The sequence below is a fragment of the Dendrobates tinctorius genome, unplaced genomic scaffold (genome assembly GCF_039654945.1).
Source record: "Dendrobates tinctorius isolate UK_male_01 unplaced genomic scaffold, ASM3965494v1 ptg000332l, whole genome shotgun sequence".
NCBI classification, from domain to species: domain Eukaryota; kingdom Metazoa; phylum Chordata; class Amphibia; order Anura; family Dendrobatidae; genus Dendrobates; species Dendrobates tinctorius.
In genome coordinates this window covers 16146646-16171064 of record NW_027361998.1, presented here as the reverse complement: position 1 = coordinate 16171064, position 24419 = coordinate 16146646, and the positions used below count along the sequence as shown (strand labels likewise).

The window sequence follows — 24419 nt, the reverse complement described above, 5'->3', positions numbered from 1 at the left end:
TCCCCGTCCTGGCGCTGCGCCCAGGTCTGCCGCTGTTACACCCGGTCCCCGTCCTGGCGCTGCGCCCAGGTCTGCCGCTGTTACACCCGGTCCCCGTCCTGGCGCTGCGCCCAGGTCTGCCGCTGTTACACCCGGTCCCCGTTCTGGCGCTGCGCCCAGGTCTGCCGCTGTTACACCTGGCCCCCGTCCTGGCGCTGCATCCAGGCCTGCCGCTGCTCTCCGTTCTGGGCACTCACCTCGAGCCTCTCATGTTGCTGCTCAGCGTTCTGTCCTCCCTCCTGCCTCCTCCTCCTGGCGTCCCGTGAGGAGATCTGTAGCTAAGGCTATTATGGCACACCCGCCCGCTCTCTTGTCTTCTTAAAGGGGCAGCGTGCATTATTCAAAAAATGCAATCAACCAATGGCAGCGCACTGGCTGCTATTTCTGGCCTCTCCTCCATAGGGAGAGCGCCGGAGCAACGAGTATCTATCATTGCTACATCCGGTTCTCATGCTAACCTGTCTGCGCTGCGTCTGCAGTCTCTGTGCATTGTCTAATGCTCTCTGTTTCCACAGCATATCAGTATCCTGTGTTACCTGGCTACCGTGTTTCCCCGAAAGTAAGACCCTGTCTTACATTAATTTTACCCCAAAAAGTCCCACCCTGTCTTACTTTCGGGGGAGGTCTTACATTAGCCGAAAAAAAATGACAATTTCTTTTTAACCAATAAATTAACATTTATTAACATGCTGTTATACCCCATAACAGTGCCGTATCCCACTGCACACAACCCCACACCCCATAACAGTGCCGTATCCCACTGCACACAGCCCCACACCCCATAACAGTGCCGTATCCCACTGCACACAGCCCCACACCCCATAACAGTGCCGTATCCCACTGCACACAGCCCCACACCCCATAACAGTGCCGTATCCCACTGCACACAGCCCCACACCCCATAACAGTGCCGTATCCCACTGCACACAGCCCCACACCCCATAACAGTGCCGTATCCCACTGCACACAGCCCCACACCCCATAACAGTGCCGTATCCCACTGCACACAGCCCCACACCCCATAACAGTGCCGTATCCCACTGCACACAGCCCCACACCCCATAACAGTGCCGTATCCCACTGCACACAGCCCCACACCCCATAACAGTGCCGTATCCCACTGCACACAGCCCCACACCCCATAACAGTGCCGTATCCCACTGCACACAGCCCCACACCCCATAACAGTGCCGTATCCCACTGCACACAGCCTCACACCCCATAACAGTGCCGTATCCCACTGCACACAGCCCCACACCCCATAACAGTGCCGTATCCCACTGCACACAGCCCCACACCCCATAACAGTGCCGTATCCCACTGCACACAGCCCCACACCCCATAACAGTGCCGTATCCCACTGCACACAGCCCCACACCCCATAACAGTGCCGTATCCCACTGCACACAGCCCCACACCCCATAACAGTGCCGTATCCCACTGCACACAGCCCCACACCCCATAACAGTGCCGTATCCCACTGCACACAGCCCCACACCCCATAACAGTGCCGTATCCCACTGCACACAGCCCCACACCCCATAACAGTGCCGTATCCCACTGCACACAGCCCCACACCCCATAACAGTGCCGTATCCCACTGCACACAGCCCCACACCCCATAACAGTGCCGTATCCCACTGCACACAGCCCCACACCCCATAACAGTGCCGTATCCCACTGCACACAGCCCCACACCCCATAACAGTGCTGTATCCCACTGCACACAGCCCCACACCCCATAACAGTGCCGTATCCCACTGCACACAGCCCCACACCCCATAACAGTGCCGTATCCCACTGCACACAGCCCCACACCCCATAACAGTGCCGTATCCCACTGCACACAGCCCCACACCCCATAACAGTGCCGTATCCCACTGCACACAGCCCCATACCCCATAACAGTGCCGTATCCCACTGCACACAGCCCCACACCCCATAACAGTGCCGTATCCCACTGCACACAGCCCCATACCCTATACAGTACATGTTTCCCTACTTGGTTTTTAAATGCTGGACGTTTTCCTCTGCGGTGCGGCTGTGGGTGCGGAAGGCCTGTGCTGCAGGGAACGCTGTGCCAATCAGCAGGGAAACAGCGGTGACGTGGGGCTGGGGCGGCCAATTACAGCCCAAGCTGCTGGACCAATCAGTGCTCGAGCCGGGGGCCGGCGGTGACGTGGGGAACAGGGGCGGCAAATGAGCTGTTGAGCTGGGCGGATTGCGGGGTTAACACGGCGAGTTAACCCCATGAGCGCTGGACCCGCCCAGCTGCACCTGAGGACACCTCTGGAGCCTGGGGACCCAATGGGGGACAGCGGCGGCCCAAAGGTAAGGGCCTTACATTTCACAGCGGCCCCCAACCCTGCCTTACATTCGGGGGAGGCCTTACATTGAAGGACCCCCCCGTAACCCCCACCCTGTCTTACTTTCGGGGGGGTCCTACTTTCGGGGAAACACAGTATATCAGCAACCATCTGGGTCTAAGCCATCCCGTTCTGCCTACAGCCATCCGAGCCCAAGGACTGTGTGAAGGTCACTGGAACCGACTCCTTACCAACTATCCGGATCCAGGACCCAGCGCATCACGACTCTGCTGTAACTCTTGTTATCGCTTTTGGTTCCGCTGGGACAGCTGCCACGTGTTCGGGGTCTAACTGGAGGTGGCACCTGTGTCCTCCGGGTATTCCATTCTGGCCCTGCCTGAGGGGCTTTACTACGGGTACCCGGGGCTCACTAGTCACGCCCCCTTCGGAGCCCTCCGGACCGTGGTCCCGAGGTTCCACTTAAAAAATAAAAACGAATGTGAACTTCACCATCTCTGCCTCAACTTCCATTCGTTACACTCACACTTATCACAGACAGTAATGGAGATTTAACCCCTGAAAACATAGGATATTTGTGCAATTTTTCTTCTTTTTTCCTATTGTTTTCTAAAAGATTTAACTTTTTCTATTTTTCTGTAGTGTTATATTCCTCGCTGCCATCACTTTAGGGTCCGAACAACTTATCGATGGCATTTTATTAACAGTTTCTGTGGAGAATTAAAGTTGTAGTTTTTATTGATACCCTTTGTAATGATACTACGAATATGCTCACAATCAAAGTACCCTTCTAGAAGGCTCCATAGCTGTACAGACACGCTGTGGGTTTTTGACCCCCGCCCGCTTTCCCCACTGCCACGACCAGGGGGTAAAAGATAGTGTAAGCTCATTTTGCAGTAGCTTTTGCCCTGGAAACCTGATGCAGAGAGGCTCTGTGATGCACTTTGATGCATCGCCCCCTCCCCCCCACCGCATGGTCTGCCATGAAATGACAAGCCATTGTAAGTGCTTTTTTTCTTTTAATCCCTGTTATTTTGTAATTGTTTGTACTTATTTCAATTGTCTACCTTTGTAATATCTTTTATACCTTTTGTACACACTGCCTACCTTTTTGGAGTAAAATCTATTAAATTACTAGCTCCGTTTCTCCTTGCTCTATAACGTATCTTCAAGTCCTCTGAGGCTAAATTCGCTACTGATTGGGTTGGCTCCTGACCCGTTACTAATCAGAGTAACAGGAGCTGGTGGTGGCGCCGTGTCCTGGGCTTATTGGGCAAAGCTGGCAGTGACGGTACGGGTTTTATAAGCCTATTGCCTGATTGTGGCTGGGAGTAGTTATATTTCCCTTGCTGCAGCGTACCTAATAGCCAGTACACATCCAGGCGGCCCGTCTGGCGACTACTTATCCTAGGTGCAGTTCCCTGACTGACCTGAGGGTAAGGGGGGCACCAGAGAGCTGCGAGTTCCAAACCGGAACTGGAAAGTGGGATCTACATAAATCCCGGCAGTTCATGACATATTGGGGGCAGCGGTGGGATAACTAAATAATGTATGTAAATTCTATAAATCTTGTTAGTTTTATTTTTCACTACTTTTACACTACAAAAGAGCGTTAAATAAAAAATACCCTTTGTTTTTGTATTATATTGTAAAGAGAGCAGCAACTTCTTGTTTTTTACTGTTTATTCCCTCCAGATACGGCCGTATAAGGGATTTTTTTTTTTGAGAAATAAGATCAATATTTCATTAAAAAATTTCCATATTGTTCTCCTTTCTTTTCTATGCTGTTCACCAGGTGGGATAAGTATGGTGACACGTGCACAGCTCACAGGGACGTTATCAAATTGATGATGACAATTATGTTTAGATGTCAAGAAAAAATCTTTTTATTTCCCTTTTACGCTTATAAAACCGCGTTATCCCAGCACGTTCGCTCATCACTAGTGGCGACTTCCATTTCGCAGGTGCGGACGGCCCCACGTCACCCCAGCTGTGGACCTCACCTTGCATTTTGGCAGAAGCAATGACGTCACCTGCAGATATACTGGACACGTTCACCAAGTACACAGGGCAAAAGGTCTAAGAGGCAGAGAGGAGGCAGCAAGGTTAGAGGCGCGAGAGACACAGAAGCCAGGATTAGTCACTGATATCACACAGGAGCAGCGTCACACCACACAACACCCACAGGAGCAGCGTCACACCACACACAGGAGCAGCGTCACACCACACATCACCCACAGGAGCAGCGTCACACCACACATCACCCACAGGAGCAGTGTCACACCACACAACACCCACAGGAGCAGCGTCACACCACACATCACATAGGTGCAGCGTCACACCACACATCACCCACAGGAGCAGCGTCACAACACACATCACCCACAGGAACAGCGTCACACCACACAACACCCACAGGAGCAGTGTCACACCACACAACACCCACAGGAGCAGTGTCACACCGCACATCACCCACAGGAGCAGCGTCACACCACACATCACACAGGATCACCGTCACACCACACATCACCCACAGGAGCAGCGTCACAACACACATCACCCACAGGAACAGCGTCACACCACACAACACCCACAGGAGCAGCGTCACACCACACATCACCCACAGGAGCAGCGTCACACCACACATCACCCACAGGAGCAGTGTCACACCACACAACACCCACAGGAGCAGCGTCACACCACACATCACATAGGTGCAGCGTCACACCACACATCACCCACAGGAGCAGCGTCACAACACACATCACCCACAGGAACAGCGTCACACCACACAACACCCACAGGAGCAGTGTCACACCACACAACACCCACAGGAGCAGTGTCACACCACACAACACCCACAGGAGCAGTGTCACACCGCACATCACCCACAGGAGCAGCGTCACACCACACATCACACAGGATCACCGTCACACCACACATCACCCACAGGAGCAGTGTCACACCACACCTCACCCACAGGAACAGCGTCACACCACACATCACCCACAGGAGCAGTGTCACACCACACATCACCCACAGGAGCAGTGTCACACCACACATCACCCACAGGAGCAGTGTCACACCACACCTCACCCACAGGAGCAGTGTCACACCACACATCACCCACAGGAGCAGTGTCACACCACACATCACCCACAGGAGCAGCGTCACACCACACATCACCCACAGGAGCAGCGTCACACCACACATCACCCACAGGAGCAGCGTCACACCACACATCACATAGGTGCAGCGTCACACCACACATCACCCACAGGAGCAGCGTCACAACACACATCACCCACAGGAACAGCGTCACACCACACAACACCCACAGGAGCAGTGTCACACCACACAACACCCACAGGAGCAGTGTCACACCACACAACACCCACAGGAGCAGTGTCACACCGCACATCACCCACAGGAGCAGCGTCACACCACACATCACACAGGATCACCGTCACACCACACATCACCCACAGGAGCAGTGTCACACCACACCTCACCCACAGGAACAGCGTCACACCACACATCACCCACAGGAGCAGTGTCACACCACACATCACCCACAGGAGCAGTGTCACACCACACATCACCCACAGGAGCAGTGTCACACCACACATCACCCACAGGAGCAGTGTCACACCACACATCACCCACAGGAGCAGTGTCACACCACACATCACACAGGATCACCGTCACACCACACATCACCCACAGGAGCAGTGTCACACCACACCTCACCCACAGGAACAGCGTCACACCACACATCACCCACAGGAGCAGTGTCACACCACACATCACCCACAGGAGCAGTGTCACACCACACATCACCCACAGGAGCAGTGTCACACCACACATCACCCACAGGAGCAGTGTCACACCACACATCACCCACAGGAGCAGTGTCACACCACACATCACACAGGATCACCGTCACACCACACATCACCCACAGGAGCAGTGTCACACCACACCTCACCCACAGGAACAGCGTCACACCACACATCACCCACAGGAGCAGTGTCACACCACACATCACCCACAGGAGCAGTGTCACACCACACATCACCCACAGGAGCAGTGTCACACCACACAACACCCACAGGAGCAGCGTCACACCACACATCACACAGGATCACCGTCACACCACACATCACCCACAGGAGCAGTGTCACACCACACCTCACCCACAGGAACAGCGTCACACCACACATCACCCACAGGAGCAGTGTCACACCACACAACACCCACAGGAGCAGCGTCACACCACACAACACCCACAGGAGCAGCGTCACACCACACATCACATAGGAGCAGCGTCACACCACACATCACCCTCAGGAGCAGCGTCACACCACACATCACCCACAGGAGCAGCGTCACACCACACATCACATAGCAGCAGCGTCACACCACACATCACCCTCAGGAGCAGCGTCACACCACACATCACCCACAGGAGCAGCGTCACACCACACATCACATAAGAGCAGTGTCACACCACACATCACCCACAGGAGCTGCGTCACACCACACATCACCCACAGGAGCAGCGTCACACCACACATCACCCACAGGAGCAGCGTCACACCACACATCACCCACAGGAGCAGAGTCACACCGCACATCACCCACAGGAGCAGCGTCACACCACACATCACCCACAGGAGCAGCGTCACACCACACCTCACCCACAGGAGCAGTGTCACACCACACATCACCCACAGGAGCAGCGTCACACCACACACAGGATCACCATCACACCACACATCACCCACAGGAGCAGCGTCACACCACACACAGGAGCAGCGTCACACCACACATCACCCACAGGAGCAGCGTCACACCACACACAGGATCACCGTCACACCACACATCACCCACAGGAGCAGTGTCACACCACACATCACCCACAGGAGCAGCGTCACACCACACCTCACCCACAGGAGCAGTCTCAAATATCTTTTTTTATCTGGAACGATGGCGACTTGATTTATGAACGATCTGTAGAAAGATTTTGTTGAAGCCTAGTTACGTCAGGCAGGGTCTTCTTCATTATGTTGATAGTATCAAGGCATCAGGTGGCTGGTCTTCCTCTTCGCCTTGTTTCTTCAATTCTTCCAACCATGATGTCCGCCTCCAGTGATTGCTTTCTTTGTATCATATGTCCAAAGTAGGCAAGTCGTAGCTCGGTGATCGTTGCTTTGAGCGACGTGTCTGGCATGATTAGTTCCAAAATGATTTATTTGTTCTTCTTGACACCCAGGGTCCTTCTCTCCAGCACATTTCAAAGGCGTCGATTTTTCTTCTGATTTGTTTCTTTATGGTCCAGGTTTCGCATCCATATGTCACCACTATGTACCAGCCGTGTCTTTGTTGCCAGCAAAACGTTTCTCGATTTGAAGACCTTGTCCAGTGAGTTCATTGTTAATTTGCCCGTAGCTATTCCCTTTTTGACTTCATCAATGCATCTTTACTGATCATGATCCAAGTAGGTTGAGATCTTTTACAACTTCCAGTTTGTCACTTCTGTCTCAGATGTGTCCGGGTCGTACCTGGCCTTAGTCATTATCTGTGTCTTCCTTGTATTAAAGTAAGAGTCCCACGTTCGAGCTTTCCATCTCGACGCTCCGTAATAAAGTCCTTCATTCCATCTACTCTTGTCATCAATGTTGTACCATCTACGGATTTTAGGTGGTTGACGATTTCTCCAGCAATTTTAATTCCTTCTTTTCCGGCAAGTCCAGCCATCCTGAAAATAGCTTCTGCGTATAAATTGGAGAAATGGTGACGGGACGCGGCCTTGCCGAACGCTTCACTCTATTTTGAGCTATGCGGTGTCCGGTTCGGACTGTTGCTTCTTGGCCCTTGTAAAGGCTCCTAATGAAGTTGATCAGATGGTTCGGCACCCCCATATCCTTCATGGTATTCCATCGTTTCTGGTGATCAACACAGTCGAAGGCTTTGCTGTAGATAATGAAGCAAATATCGATCTCGTTGTATTCTTTGACTTTTTCCATTATGAATCCAATGTTAGCAATTACATCTCTTGTTGCTTGGCATTTTCTGAATCCTGGCGTTTTTCACCTTAGATGGAACTTTCGTCACATCTCTTATCTTTAAGTATGCCTTTCTGGTCTCGCCCTTCGGATGTTCACGTTCCGTCTTTGTACAAATCTTTTGGTAAGAAAGTTCTTTGTCTGCATGATTGGCTCTCTTTAGTCTTTTGCTGTTGTCCATGTCCGATGTCCAAGTTGCCTTTCATATTCGTCTTTCTTCAATGATCTTTAGAGTGTCTGGTTAACCATGGTCACGGGAGTCTCTTCTGCCTCTTATTTATGGTCTTACTGGCTTCTTCACTTATAATAGTCTGTGTGTCCATAATTCCTCAGGCTTTCTTTTATCCGTGTCCAGTGCTATAAATCAGCTGTGAAGACCGTTCCAAAATACTTCAGAAATGTTGGTCAAATCGAAGTTGGAAAAGTCCTGCTTGCTTTACCCAACTCTAATCCTTGATGTCAAAAGTTCATGCTCAGTTTCAGAGTCCGCTCCTGGCCATGTTTTTACGGTAATGGTAGACAAGCTCCATCTTTGGCGAGCAAATATGTAGTCAATCCGATTCTTATAGGTCTCGTTCGTTGATGTCCACATGTAGAGACTCCATTTGTGATTTAGGAATATGTTCTTGATGGGCAGTTGATTTATCATAGAAAAGACAGCCATGTTTTATTCACCAAGTCCAAAGTTTCCAAATATGGTTCCATGTTTGCAGAGACCCACTTTGGCATTCAAGTCTCTCACGATAATGAGTATTAGGCGTCTTGTCGATTTTGTCTTGAAATTGATGGTAGAATAGTTTATTATCCTCCTCCTCGGCATTTGTTGTTAGGGGGTATACTTGTGAAACGGTGACTTGGATTGGCGCTCCTGTTTTGTCCATTTCAGCTTTGACGATGTCGAGTTTGCCTTGGTTCAGACATTCCAAGTTCCAAATGAGATGATATCTCTACAGCTTCTCATCTTCCCTCTCAACCAAGCGACATCAGCACCAGGTCGACCCTCCAGTTTTGATCCTGGGCCGGCATTAGCATTGATCATACTCCGACCGACCACCAGCTCTTCTCCAGTAGCTTGTCGAGTGCCTTCCCACCTATGGACGCATCCCCCAGCACTATATCGAATACCTTTAGTGATGAGCGAGAGTGCTCGGATCAGCTGTTATGAGAGACTTCTGGTGCCTTAATAGTGTCTTCGGCGTGCTAAAATACTATATTTGAGTCGCCAAAGCTGTTCGACAGTCACAACACATGCAGGGATTTCCGGTTTGTTGGGCAAGCCCTTCATGTGCTGAGACTGTAGAACAGCTGCGAGTCATACAGCCTTGGCGACTCAAATATAGTATATAGTTAACACACACACACAGAGGCAGTGTATCACACACACACACAGGCAGTGTATCACACACACACACACACACACACACACACACATATAGGCAGTGTATCACACACACACACAGACGCAGTCTATCACACACACACACAGAGGCAGTGTATCACACACCCACACAGAGGCAGTGTATCACACACCCACACAGAGGCAGTGTATCACACACACACAGAGGCAGTGCATCACACACACACAGAGGCAGTGCATCACACACACACACACACACACACACACACAGAGGCGGTGTATCACACACACACAGAGGCAGTGTATCACACACACACAGAGGCAGTGCATCACACACACACAGAGGCAGTGTATCACACACACACACAGAGGCAGTGCATCACACACACACAGAGGCAGTGTATCACACACACACAGAGGCAGTGCATCACACACACACACACACACAGAGGCGGTGTATCACACACACACAGAGGCAGTGTATCACACACACACAGAGGCGGTGTATCACACACACACAGAGGCAGTGTATCACACACACACACACAGAGGCAGTGCATCACACACACAGAGGCAGTGCATCACACACACACAGAGGCAGTGCATCACACACACACCCACACAGAGGCAGTGTATCACACACCCACACAGAGGCAGTGTATCACACACCCACACAGAGGCAGTGTATCACACACCCACACAGAGGCAGTGTATCACACACACACACAGAGGCAGTGCATCACACACACACACACACACACACAGAGGCGGTGTATCACACACACACAGAGGCAGTGTATCACACACACACAGAGGCAGTGCATCACACACACACCCACACAGAGGCAGTGTATCACACACCCACACAGAGGCAGTGTATCACACACCCACACAGAGGCAGTGTATCACACACCCACACAGAGGCAGTGCATCACACACCCACACATACACACAGAGGCAGTGCATCACACACCCACACAGAGGCAGTGTATCACACACCCACACAGAGGCAGTGTATCACACACCCACACAGAGGCAGTGTATCACACACCCACACAGAGGCAGTGTATCACACACCCATACAGAGGCAGTGTATCACACACACACACAGAGGCAGTATCACACACACACAGAGGCAGTATCACACACACACAGAGGCAGTATCACACACACACAGAGGCAGTATCACACACACAGGGGCAGTATCACACACACAGGGGCAGTATCACACACACAGAGGCAGTATCACACACACAGAGGCAGTATCACACACACAGAGGCAGTATCACACACACAGAGGCAGTATCACACACACAGAGGCAGTATCACACACACAGGGGCAGTATCACACACACAGGGGCAGTATCACACACACACAGGGGCAGTATATCACACACACACAGGGGCAGTATATCACACACACACAGGGGCAGTGTATCACACACACACACAGGCAGTGTATCACACACACACACAGAGGCAGTGTATCACACACACACACAGAGGCAGTGTATCACACACACACACAGAGGCAGTATCACACACACACACAGAGGCAGTATCACACACACACAGGGGCAGTGTATCACACACACAGAGGCAGTGTATCACACACACAGGGGCAGTGTATCACACACACACAGAGGCAGTATCACACACACAGAGGCAGTATCACACACACAGGGGCAGTATCTCACACACACACACACAGGGGCAGTATCACACACACAGGGGCACTATCACACACACAGGGGCACTATCACACACACAGGGGCACTATCACACACACAGGGGCACTATCACACACACAGGGGCACTATCACACACACAGGGGCAGTATCACACACACAGGGGCAGTATCACACACACAGGGGCAGTATCACACACACAGGGGCAGTATCACACACACAGGGGCAGTATCACACACACAGGGGCAGTATCACACACACACACACAGGGGCAGTATCACACACACACACACAGGGGCAGTATCACACACACACACACACAGGGGCAGTATCACACACACACACACAGGGGCAGTATCACACACACACACACAGGGGCAGTATCACACACACACACACAGGGGCAGTATCACACACACACACACAGGGGCAGTATCACACACACACACAGGGGCAGTATCACACACACACACAGGGGCAGTATCACACACACAGGCAGTATCACACACACAGGCAGTATCACACACACAGGCAGTATCACACACACAGGCAGTATCACACACACAGGCAGTATCACACACACAGGCAGTATCACACACACAGGCAGTATCACACACACAGGCAGTATCACACACACAGGCAGTATCACACACACAGGCAGTATCACACACACAGAGGCAGTATCACACACACAGTGGCAGTGTATCACACACACACAGAGGCAGTGTATCACACACACAGAGGCAGTATCACACACACAGAGGCAGTATCACACACAGGCAGTATCACACACACAGAGGCAGTATCACACACACACACAGAGGCAGTATCACACACACAGAGGCAGTATCACACACAGGCAGTATCACACACAGGCAGTATCACACACACACACAGAGGCAGTATCACACACACACAGTGGCAGTGTATCACACACACAGAGAGGCAGTATCACACACACAGAGGCAGTATCACAAACACAGAGGCAGTATCACACACAGGCAGTATCACACACACAGAGGCAGTATCACACACACACAGAGGCAGTATCACACACACACAGAGGCAGTATCACACACAGGCAGTATCACACACACACACAGAGGCAGTATCACACACAGGCAGTATCACACACACACAGGGGCAGTGTATCACACACACACAGAGGCAGTGTATCACACACACACAGAGGCAGTATCACACACACACACACACACAGAGGCAGTATCACACACACACACAGAGGCAGTATCACACACACACAGAGGCAGTATCACACACACACAGAGGCAGTATCACACACACACAGGGGCAGTATCACACACACACAGGGGCAGTATCACACACACAGGGGCAGTATCACACACACAGGGGCAGTATCACACACACAGAGGCAGTATCACACACACAGAGGCAGTATCACACACACACAGAGGCAGTATCACACACACAGAGGCAGTATCACACACACACAGGGGCAGTATCACACACACACAGAGGCAGTATCACACACACACACACACACACAGAGGCAGTATCACACACACACACACAGAGGCAGTGTACCACACACACACAGAGAGAGGCAGTGTATCACACACACACACACAGAGAGAGGCAGTGTATCACACACACACACAGAGGCAGTGTATCACACACACACACACACACACAGAGGCAGTATCACACACACACACACACAGAGGCAGTGTATCACACACACACACAGAGGCAGTATCACACACACAGAGGCAGTATCACACACACAGAGGCAGTATCACACACACACAGAGGCAGTATCACACACACACAGAGGCAGTATCACACACACAGAGGCAGTATCACACACATACACAGAGGCAGTATCACACACACACAGAGGCAGTATCACACACATACACAGAGGCAGTATCACACACATACACAGAGGCAGTATCACACACATACACAGAGGCAGTATCACACACATACACAGAGGCAGTATCACACACACACAGAGGCAGTATCACACACACACAGAGGCAGTATCACACACACACAGAGGCAGTATCACACGCACACAGAGGCAGTATCACACGCACAGAGGGGCAGTATCACACGCACACAGAGGCAGTATCACACACACACAGAGGCAGTATCACACACACAGAGGCAGTATCACACACACAGAGGCAGTATCACACACACACAGAGGCAGTATCACACACACACAGAGGCAGTATCACACACACACACACAGAGGCAGCATCACACACACACACAGAGGCAGCATCACACACACACACAGAGGCAGCATCACACACACAGAGGCAGCATCACACACACAGAGGCAGCATCACACACACAGAGGCAGCATCACACACACACACACAGAGGCAGTGTATCACACACACACACACAGAGGCAGTGTATCACACACACAGAGGCAGTGTATCACACACACACAGAGGCAGTGTATCACACACACACAGAGGCAGTATCACACACACACAGAGGCAGTATCACACACACACAGAGGCAGTATCACACACACACAGAGGCAGTATCACACACACACAGAGGCAGTATCACACACACACAGAGGCAGTATCACACACAGGGGCAGTATCACACACACAGGGGCAGTATCACACACACAGGGGCAGTATCACACACACAGGGGCAGTATCACACACACAGAGGCAGTATCACACACACAGAGGCAGTATCACACACACAGAGGCAGTATCACACACACAGAGGCAGTATCACACACACAGAGGCAGTATCACACACACAGAGGCAGTATCACACACACAGAGGCAGTATCACACACACAGAGGCAGTATCACACACACAGAGGCAGTATCACACACACAGGGGCAGTATCACACACACACACAGAGGCAGTGTATCACACACACACACAGAGGCAGTGTATCACACACACACACAGAGGCAGTGTATCACACACACACACAGAGGCAGTGTATCACACACACACACAGAGGCAGTGTATCACACACACACACAGAGGCAGTGTATCACACACACACACAGAGGCAGTATCACACACAGAGGCAGTATCACACACACACACACAGAGGCAGTATCACACACACACACACAGAGGCAGTATCACACACACACACACAGAGGCAGTATCACACACACACACACAGAGGCAGTATCACACACACACACACAGAGGCAGTATCACACACACACACAGAGGCAGTATCACACACACAGAGGCAGTATCACACACACACACAGGGGCAGTATCACACACACACACAGGGGCAGTATCACACACACACACAGGGGCAGTATCACACACACACAGGGGCAGTATCACACACACACACAGAGGCAGCATCACACACACACACAGAGGCAGCATCACACACACACACACAGAGGCAGTATCACACACACAGAGGCAGTGTATCACACACACACAGAGGCAGTGTATCACACACACACAGAGGCAGTGCATCACACACACACAGAGGCAGTGCATCACACACACACAGAGGCAGTATCACACACACACAGAGGCAGTATCACACACACAGGGGCAGTATCACACACACAGGGGCAGTATCACACACACAGGGGCAGTATCACACACACAGGGGCAGTATCACACACACAGAGGCAGTATCACACACACAGAGGCAGTATCACACACACACAGAGGCAGTATCACACACACACAGAGGCAGTATCACACACACACAGAGGCAGTATCACACACACACAGAGGCAGTATCACACACTCACAGAGGCAGTATCACACACACAGGGGCAGTATCACACACACAGGGGCAGTATCACACACACACACAGAGGCAGTATCACACACACACAGAGGCAGTATCACACACACACAGAGGCAGTATCACACACACACAGAGGCAGTATCACACACACAGGGGCAGTATCACACACACACACACAGAGGCAGTGTATCACACACACACACACACACACACACACAGAGGCAGTGTATCACACACACACACAGAGGCAGTGTATCACACACACACACAGAGGCAGTGCATCACACACACACAGAGGCAGTGTATCACACACACACAGAGGCAGTATCACACACACACAGAGGCAGTATCACACACACAGAGGCAGTATCACACACACAGAGGCAGTATCACACACAGGGGCAGTATCACACACACACAGGGGCAGTATCACACACACACAGAGGCAGTATCACACACACACAGAGGCAGTATCACACACACACAGAGGCAGTATCACTCACACACACACACACAGGCAGTGTATCACACACACACACAGGCAGTGTATCACACACAAACACACAGAGGCAGTGTATCACACACAAACACACAGAGGCAGTGTATCACACACACAGGCAGTGTATCACACACACACACAGAGGCAGTATCACACACACACAGAGGCAGTATCACACACACACAGAGGCAGTATCACACGCACACATAGGCAGTATAAAAACACATATACACAGAGGCAGTATCACACACATACACAGAGGCAGTATCACACACATACACAGAGGCAGTATCACACACACACAGAGGCAGTGTATCACACACACACAGAGGCAGTGCATCACACACACAGAGGCAGTGTATCACACACACAGAGGCAGTAACACACACACAGAGGCAGTATCACACACACACAGAGGCAGTATCACACACACAGGGGCAGTATCACACACACACGGGCAGTATCACACACACACACAGAGGCAGTATCACACACACACACACACACAGAGGCAGTGTATCACACACACACAGGCAGTGTATCACACACAAACACACAGAGGCAGTGTATCACACACACAGAGGCAGTGTATCACACACACAGAGGCAGTGTATCACACACACACACACAGAGGCAGTATCACACACACAGAGGCAGTATAACACACATATACACAGAGGCAGTATCACAAACATACACAGAGGCAGTATCACACACATACACAGAGGCAGTATCACACACACAGGAAGTATCACACACACACAGAGGCAGTATCACACACACACACAGAGGCAGTATCACACACACACACAGAGGCAGTATCACACACACACAGGGGCAGTATCACACACACACAGAGGCAGTGTATCACACACACAGAGGCAGTGTATCACACACACACAGAGGCAGTGTATCACACACACACAGAGGCAGTATCACACACACAGAGGCAGTATCACACACACAGAGGCAGTATCACACACACAGGGGCAGTATCACACACAGGGGCAGTATCACACACAGGGGCAGTATCACACACACACAGGGGCAGTATCACACACACAGGGGCAGTATCACACACACACACACACAGGGGCAGTATCACACACACACACAGGGGCAGTATCACACACACACACAGGGGCAGTATCACACACACACAGGGGCAGTATCACACACACACACAGGGGCAGTATCACACACACACACAGGGGCAGTATCACACACACACACAGGGGCAGTATCACACACACACACAGAGGCAGTAACACACACACAGAGGCAGTGTATCACACACACAGAGGCAGTGTATCACACACACAGAGGCAGTGTATCACACACACAGAGGCAGTGTATCACACACACAGAGGCAGTGTATCACACACACACAGAGGCAGTGTATCACACACACACAGAGGCAGTGTATCACACACATACACAGAGGCAGTGCATCACACACATACACAGAGGCAGTATCACACACACAGGAAGTATCACACACACACAGAGGCAGTATCACACACACACACAGAGGCAGTATCACACACACACACAGAGGCAGTATCACACACACACAGGGGCAGTATCACACACACACAGGGGCAGTGTATCACACACACAGAGGCAGTGTATCACACACACAGAGGCAGTGTATCACACACACACAGAGGCAGTATCACACACACACAGAGGCAGTATCACACACACAGAGGCAGTATCACACACACAGAGGCAGTATCACACACACAGGGGCAGTATCACACACACAGGGGCAGTATCACACACACAGGGGCAGTATCACACACAGGGGCAGTATCACACACAGGGGCAGTATCACACACAGGGGCAGTATCACACACAGGGGCAGTATCACACACACACACACAGGGGCAGTATCACACACACACACACAGGGGCAGTATCACACACACACACAGGGGCAGTATCACACACACAGGGGCAGTATCACACACACACACAGGGGCAGTATCACACACACACACAGGGGCAGTATCACACACACACACACAGGGGCAGTATCACACACACACACAGGGGCAGTATCACACACACAGGGGCAGTATCACACACACACAGGGGCAGTATCACACACACACACAGGGGCAGTATCACACACACACACAGGGGCAGTATCACACACACACACAGGGGCAGTATCACACACACACACAGAGGCAGTGTCACACACACACACAGAGGCAGTAACACACACACAGAGGCAGTGTATCACACACACAGAGGCAGTGTATCACACACACAGAGGCAGTGTATCACACACACAGAGGCAGTGTATCACACACAGAGGCAGTGTATCACACACACACATAGGGGCAGTGTATCACACACACACAGAGGCAGTGTATCACACACACACAGGGGCAGTGTATCACACACACACATAGGGGCAGTGTATCACACACACACAGAGGTAGTGTATCACACACATACACAGAGGCAGTATCACACACAGAGGCAGTATCACACACACAGAGGCAGTGTATCACACACACACACAGAGGCAGTGTATCACACACACACATAGGGGCAGTGTATCACACACACACATAGGGGCAGTGTATCACACACACACAGAGGCAGTATCACACACATACACAGAGGCAGTGTATCACACACACACATAGGGGCAGTGTATCACACACACACAGAGGTAGTGTATCACACACATACACAGAGGCAGTATCACACACACAGAGGCAGTATCACACACATACACAGAGGCAGTGTATCACACACATACACAGAGGCAGTATCACACACATACACAGAGGCAGTATCACACACACAGAGGCAGTGTATCACACACATACACAGAGGCAGTGTATCACACACACACACATAGGGGCAGTGTATCACACACACACAGAGGTAGTGTATCACACACATACACAGAGGCAGTATCACACACACAGAGGCAGTATCACACACACACATAGGGGCAGTGTATCACACAGGGGCAGTGTATCTCACACACACAGAGGTAGTGTATCACACACACACAGAGGCAGTATCACACACACAGAGGCAGTATCACACACACAGAGGCAGTATCACACACACACAGAGGCAGTATCACACACACACACAGAGGCAGTGTATCACACAGGGGCAGTGTATCACACAGGGGCAGTGTATCACACAGGGGCAGTGTATCACACAGGGGCAGTGTATCACACAGGGGCAGTGTATCACACAGGTAGGCCAATCTTGAGCTCTCACCCGGTTAGCGATGGTTATGGCTCGGTGCACAGCCTCCGCTTCCATCTGTAATGAAGATAGAGTCGTTACTTTGTGGTTGAACCCCATATTCTTGCCGGTATGCCGGTGACAGCGGCTCCTTTACTGTGCTGATGGGGGGCACTCTTCGTGACGCGAGTCCGGAGCTGTGCTCTCTGGCCAATCAGAGGTCTTGTCCTGACTGATCTCCTCTTCAGCACAGTTCTCATGGACATGGTATAGATTCTGCAGCATCATCCCCCCCTTCCCTCTCCCCCCTGAACATTACACATTAGGTGTGTGATTCACCGGCAGCAATACTGATGATAATGATGGCTGCGGCCCCATCAGCAGCAGCCATGGAGCGCGGTACCAGCACAGGCGGCTCACATTGATGGGCCTCCTAGTCCGGCCTGGGGGGGGGGGGGGGATGTCACATGATTTGGTATTTAGGTTGTACACAGAAAATCACAAAACCAAAATGCAGCTACAAGGGAGTAACCCTGTGATCGGCGCTCCTACCTCTTCAGGGCGACTGATCTCGATGCCTTCAGGGCCGGTGATCCCCAGCTCCAACGTCTCCTTAGCTCCCTGCAAGGAAAGCACAAAGCCGCCATCAGACAGGAAAACCACGGCCGGCAGCATGAACGGAAAATACATTCCTGACTTAAAGGGGATGTCTACTTTCAGTAAACCGGTCCCCAGATGTGTACAGTAGATAGGTTAGAGCGGTGACATCGCACCGGCAGCAGTCCACACCGCTCTCGCCACTCACAGAACTCTGGGCTCGGGCTGAGGCTGACGGCACAAGCGGCTGAGCTCAGTGACTGGCTGGTTACAGAGGTGACGACACCGCTCTAGACAGCCAATGTGACGACACCGCTCTAGACAGCCAATGTGACGACACCGCTCTAGACAGCCAATGTGACGTCACCGCTCTAGACAGCCAATGTGACGTCACCGCTCTAGACAGCCAATGTGACGTCACCGCTCTAGACAGCCAATGTAACGTCACCGCTCTAGACAGCCAATGTGACGACACCGCTCTAGACAGCCAATGTGACGACACCGCTCTAGACAGCCAATGTCACGTCACCGCTCTAGACAGCCAATGTGACGACACCGCTCTAGACAGCCAATGTGACGTCACCGCTCTAGACAGCCAATGTGACGACACCGCTCTAGACAGCCAATGTGACGACACCGCTCTAGACAGCCAATGTGACGTCACCGCTCTAGACAGCCAATGTGACGTCACCGCTCTAGACAGCCAATGTGACGTCACCGCTCTAGACAGCCAATGTGACGACACCGCTCTAGACAGCCAATGTGACGACACCGCTCTAGACAGCCAATGTGACGTCACCGCTCTAGACAGCCAATGTGACGACACCGCTCTAGACAGCCAATGTGACGTCACCGCTCTAGACAGCCAATGTGACGTCACCGCTCTAGACAGCCAATGTGACGACACCGCTCTAGACAGCCAATGTGACGTCACCGCTCTAGACAGCCAATGTGACGTCACCGCTCTAGACAGCCAATGTGACGTCACCGCTCTAGACAGCCAATGTAACGTCACCGCTCTAGACAGCCAATGTGACGACACCGCTCTAGACAGCCAATGTAACGTCACCGCTCTAGACAGCCAATGTGACGACACCGCTCTAGACAGCCAATGTGACGACACCGCTCTAGACAGCCAATGTGACGACACCGCTCTAGACAGCCAATGTGACGACACCGCTCTAGACAGCCAATGTGACGACACCGCTCTAGACAGCCAATGTGACGACACCGCTCTAGACAGCCAATGTGACGACACCGCTCTAGACAGCCAATGTGACGACACCGCTCTAGACAGCCAATGTGACGACACCGCTCTAGACAGCCAATGTGACGTCACCGCTCTAGACAGCCAATGTGACGACACCGCTCTAGACAGCCAATGTGACGACACCGCTCTAGACAGTCAATGTGACGTCACCGCTCTAGACAGCCAATGTGACGACACCGCTCTAGACAGCCAATGTGACGACACCGCTCTAGACAGCCAATGTGACGTCACCGCTCCAGCCAAGGGGACGTCACCACTCTAGACAGCCAATGTGACGTCACCGCTCTAGACAGCCAATGTGACGACACCGCTCTAGACAGCCAATGTGACGACACCGCTCTAGACAGCCAATGTGACGTCACCGCTCTAGACAGCCAATGTGACGTCACTGCTCTAGACAATGTGACGTCACCGCTCTAGACAGTCAATGTGACGTCACCGCTCTAGACAGCCAATGGGATATCACCGCTCTAGCCAAGGGGACGTCACCACTCTAGCCAGCCAATGTGACGTCACCGTTCTAGACAGCCAATGTGACGTCACTGCTCTAGACAGTCAATGTGACGTCACCGCTCTAGACAGTCAATGTGACGTCACCGCTCTAGACAGCCAATGTGACGTCACCGCTCTAGACAGTCAATGTGACGTCACCGCTCTAGACAGTCAATGTGACGTCACCACTCTAGCCAGCCAATGTGACGTCACCGTTCTAGACAGCCAATGTGACGTCACTGCTCTAGACAGTCAATGTGACGTCACCGCTCTAGACAGTCAATGTGACGTCACCGCTCTAGACAGCCAATGTGACGTCACCGCTCTAGACAGTCAATGTGACGTCACCGCTCTAGACAGTCAATGTGACGTCACCGCTCTAGACAGCCAATGTGACGTCACCGCTCTAGACAGCCAATGTGACGTCACCGCTCTAGACAGTCAATGTGACATCACCGCTCTAGCCAATGTGACGTCACCGCTCTACCCAATGGGAAGTCGCCACTCTAGGCAGTCAATATGACGTCACTGCTCTAGCCAATGTGACATCACTGCTCTAGACAGCCAATGTGACGTCACCGCTCTAGCCAATGGGAAGTCGCCACTCTAGGCAGTCAATGTGACGTCACCGCTCTAGCCAATGGGATGTCACCACTCTAGGCAGTCAATGTGACATCACCACTCTAGGCAGCCAATGTGACATCACCGCTCTAGACAGCCAATGGGACGTCACCACTCTAGGCAGTCAAAGTGACGTCACCGCTCTAGACAATGGGACGTCACCACTCTAGGCAGTCAATGTGACGTCACCGCTCTAGCCAATGGAACGTCACCACTCTAGGCAGTCAATGTGACATCACCGCTCTAGACAGGCAATGTGACGTCACCGCTCTAGACAGCCAATGAGATGTCACTGCTCTAGCCAATGGGATGTCACCACTCTAGGCAGTCAATGTGACATCACCGCTCTAGACAGGCAATGTGACGTCACCGCTCTAGACAGCCAATGAGATGTCACTGCTCTAGCCAATGGGATGTCACCACTCTAGGCAGTCAATGTGACGTCACTGCTCTAGCCAATGTGACATCACTGCTCTAGACAGCCAATGTGACGTCACCGCTCTAGACAGCCAATGTGACGTCACCGCTCTAGCCAATGGGAAGTCGCCACTCTAGGCAGTCAATGTGACGTCACCGCTCTAGCCAATGGGATGTCACCACTCTAGGCAGTCAATGTGATGTCACCGCTCTAGCCAATGGGATGTCACCACTCTAGGCAGTCAATGTGACATCACCACTCTAGGCAGCCAATGTGACATCACCACTCTAGACAGCCAATGAGATGTCACCGCTCTAGACAGCCAATGAGATGTCACTGCTCTAGCCAATGGGATGTCACCACTCTAGGCAGTCAATGTGACGTCACCGCTCTAGCCAATGGGACGTCACCACTCTAGGCAGTCAATGTGACGTCACAGCTCTAGCCAATGGGATGTCACCACTCTAGGCAGTCAATGTGACGTCACCGCTCTAGCCAATGGGATGTCACCACTCTAGGCAGTCAATGTGACATCACCACTCTAGGCAGCCAATGTGACATCACCACTCTAGACAGCCAATGAGATGTCACCGCTCTAGACAGCCAATGAGATGTCACTGCTCTAGCCAATGGGATGTCACCACTCTAGGCAGTCAATGTGACGTCACCGCTCTAGCCAATGGGACGTCACCACTCTAGGCAGTCAATGTGACGTCACCGCTCTAGACAATGGGACGTCACCACTCTAGGCAGTCAATGTGACGTCACCGCTCTAGACAATGGGACGTCACCACTCTAGGCAGTCAATGTGACGTCACCGCTCTAGCCAATGGGATGTCACCACTCTAGGCAGTCAATGTGACATCACCACTCTAGGCAGCCAATGTGACATCACCGCTCTAGACAGGCAATGTGACGTCACCGCTCTAGACAGCCAATGAGATGTCACTGCTCTAGCCAATGGGATGTCACCACTCTAGGCAGTCAATGTGACATCACCGCTCTAGACAGGCAATGTGACGTCACCGCTCTAGACAGCCAATGAGATGTCACTGCTCTAGCCAATGGGATGTCACCACTCTAGGCAGTCAATGTGACGTCACCGCTCTAGCCAATGGGACGTCACCACTCTAGGCAGTCAATGTGACGTCACAGCTCTAGCCAATGTGACGTCACCACTCTAGGCAGTCAATGTGACATCACCGCTCTAGCCAATGGGATGTCACCACTCTAGGCAGTCAATGTGACATCACTGCTCTAGACAGCCAATGTGACATCACCGCTCTAGCCAATGGGACGTCACCACTCTAGGTAGTCAATGTGACATCACCGCTCTAGCCAATGGGACGTCACCACTCTAGGCAGTCAATGTGACGTCACCGCTCTAGCCAATGGGTCCTCACCACTCTAGGCAGTCAATGTGACATCACCGCTCTAGCCAATGGGACGTCACCACTCTAGGCAGCCAATGTGACATCACCGCTCTAGCCAATGGGAAGTCGCCACTCTAGGCAGTCAATGTGACGTCACCGCTCTAGCCAATGGGATGTCACCACTCTAGGCAGTCAATGTGACATCACCACTCTAGGCAGCCAATGTGACATCACCGCTCTAGACAGCCAATGGGACGTCACCACTCTAGGCAGTCAATGTGACATCACCGCTCTAGACAATGGGTCCTCACCACTCTAGGCAGTCAATGTGACATCACCGCTCTAGCCAATGGGACGTCACCACTCTAGGCAGCCAATGTGACATCACTGCTCTAGCCAATGGGAAGTCGCCACTCTAGGCAGTCAAAGTGACGTCACCGCTCTAGCCAATGGGATGTCACCACTCTAGGCAGTCAATGTGACATCACCACTCTAGGCAGCCAATGTGACATCACCGCTCTAGACAGCCAATGGGACGTCACCACTCTAGGCAGTCAATGTGACGTCACCGCTCTAGACAATGGGACGTCACCACTCTAGGCAGTCAATGTGACGTCACCGCTCTAGCCAATGGAACGTCACCACTCTAGGCAGTCAATGTGACATCACCGCTCTAGACAGGCA

At 52.0% G+C, this 24419-nt stretch overlaps 1 protein-coding gene across 2 annotated transcripts in view; it reads right to left on the bottom strand.

Annotated features, from left to right (window-relative positions):
* DPYSL5 (dihydropyrimidinase like 5) overlaps positions 1 to 24419 on the bottom strand; it is a 124273-nt gene that overhangs the window by 59977 nt on the left and 39877 nt on the right. For both annotated transcript variants that reach the window (XM_073562046.1, XM_073562045.1), the window contains exons 5-7: positions 19517 to 19585; positions 18998 to 19042; positions 4367 to 4442 (exon numbers count right to left, since the gene is read on the bottom strand). In XM_073562046.1, the coding sequence (XP_073418147.1) occupies positions 4367 to 4442; positions 18998 to 19042; positions 19517 to 19585 (190 nt within the window). The remainder of the gene's footprint in view (positions 1 to 4366; positions 4443 to 18997; positions 19043 to 19516; positions 19586 to 24419) is intronic.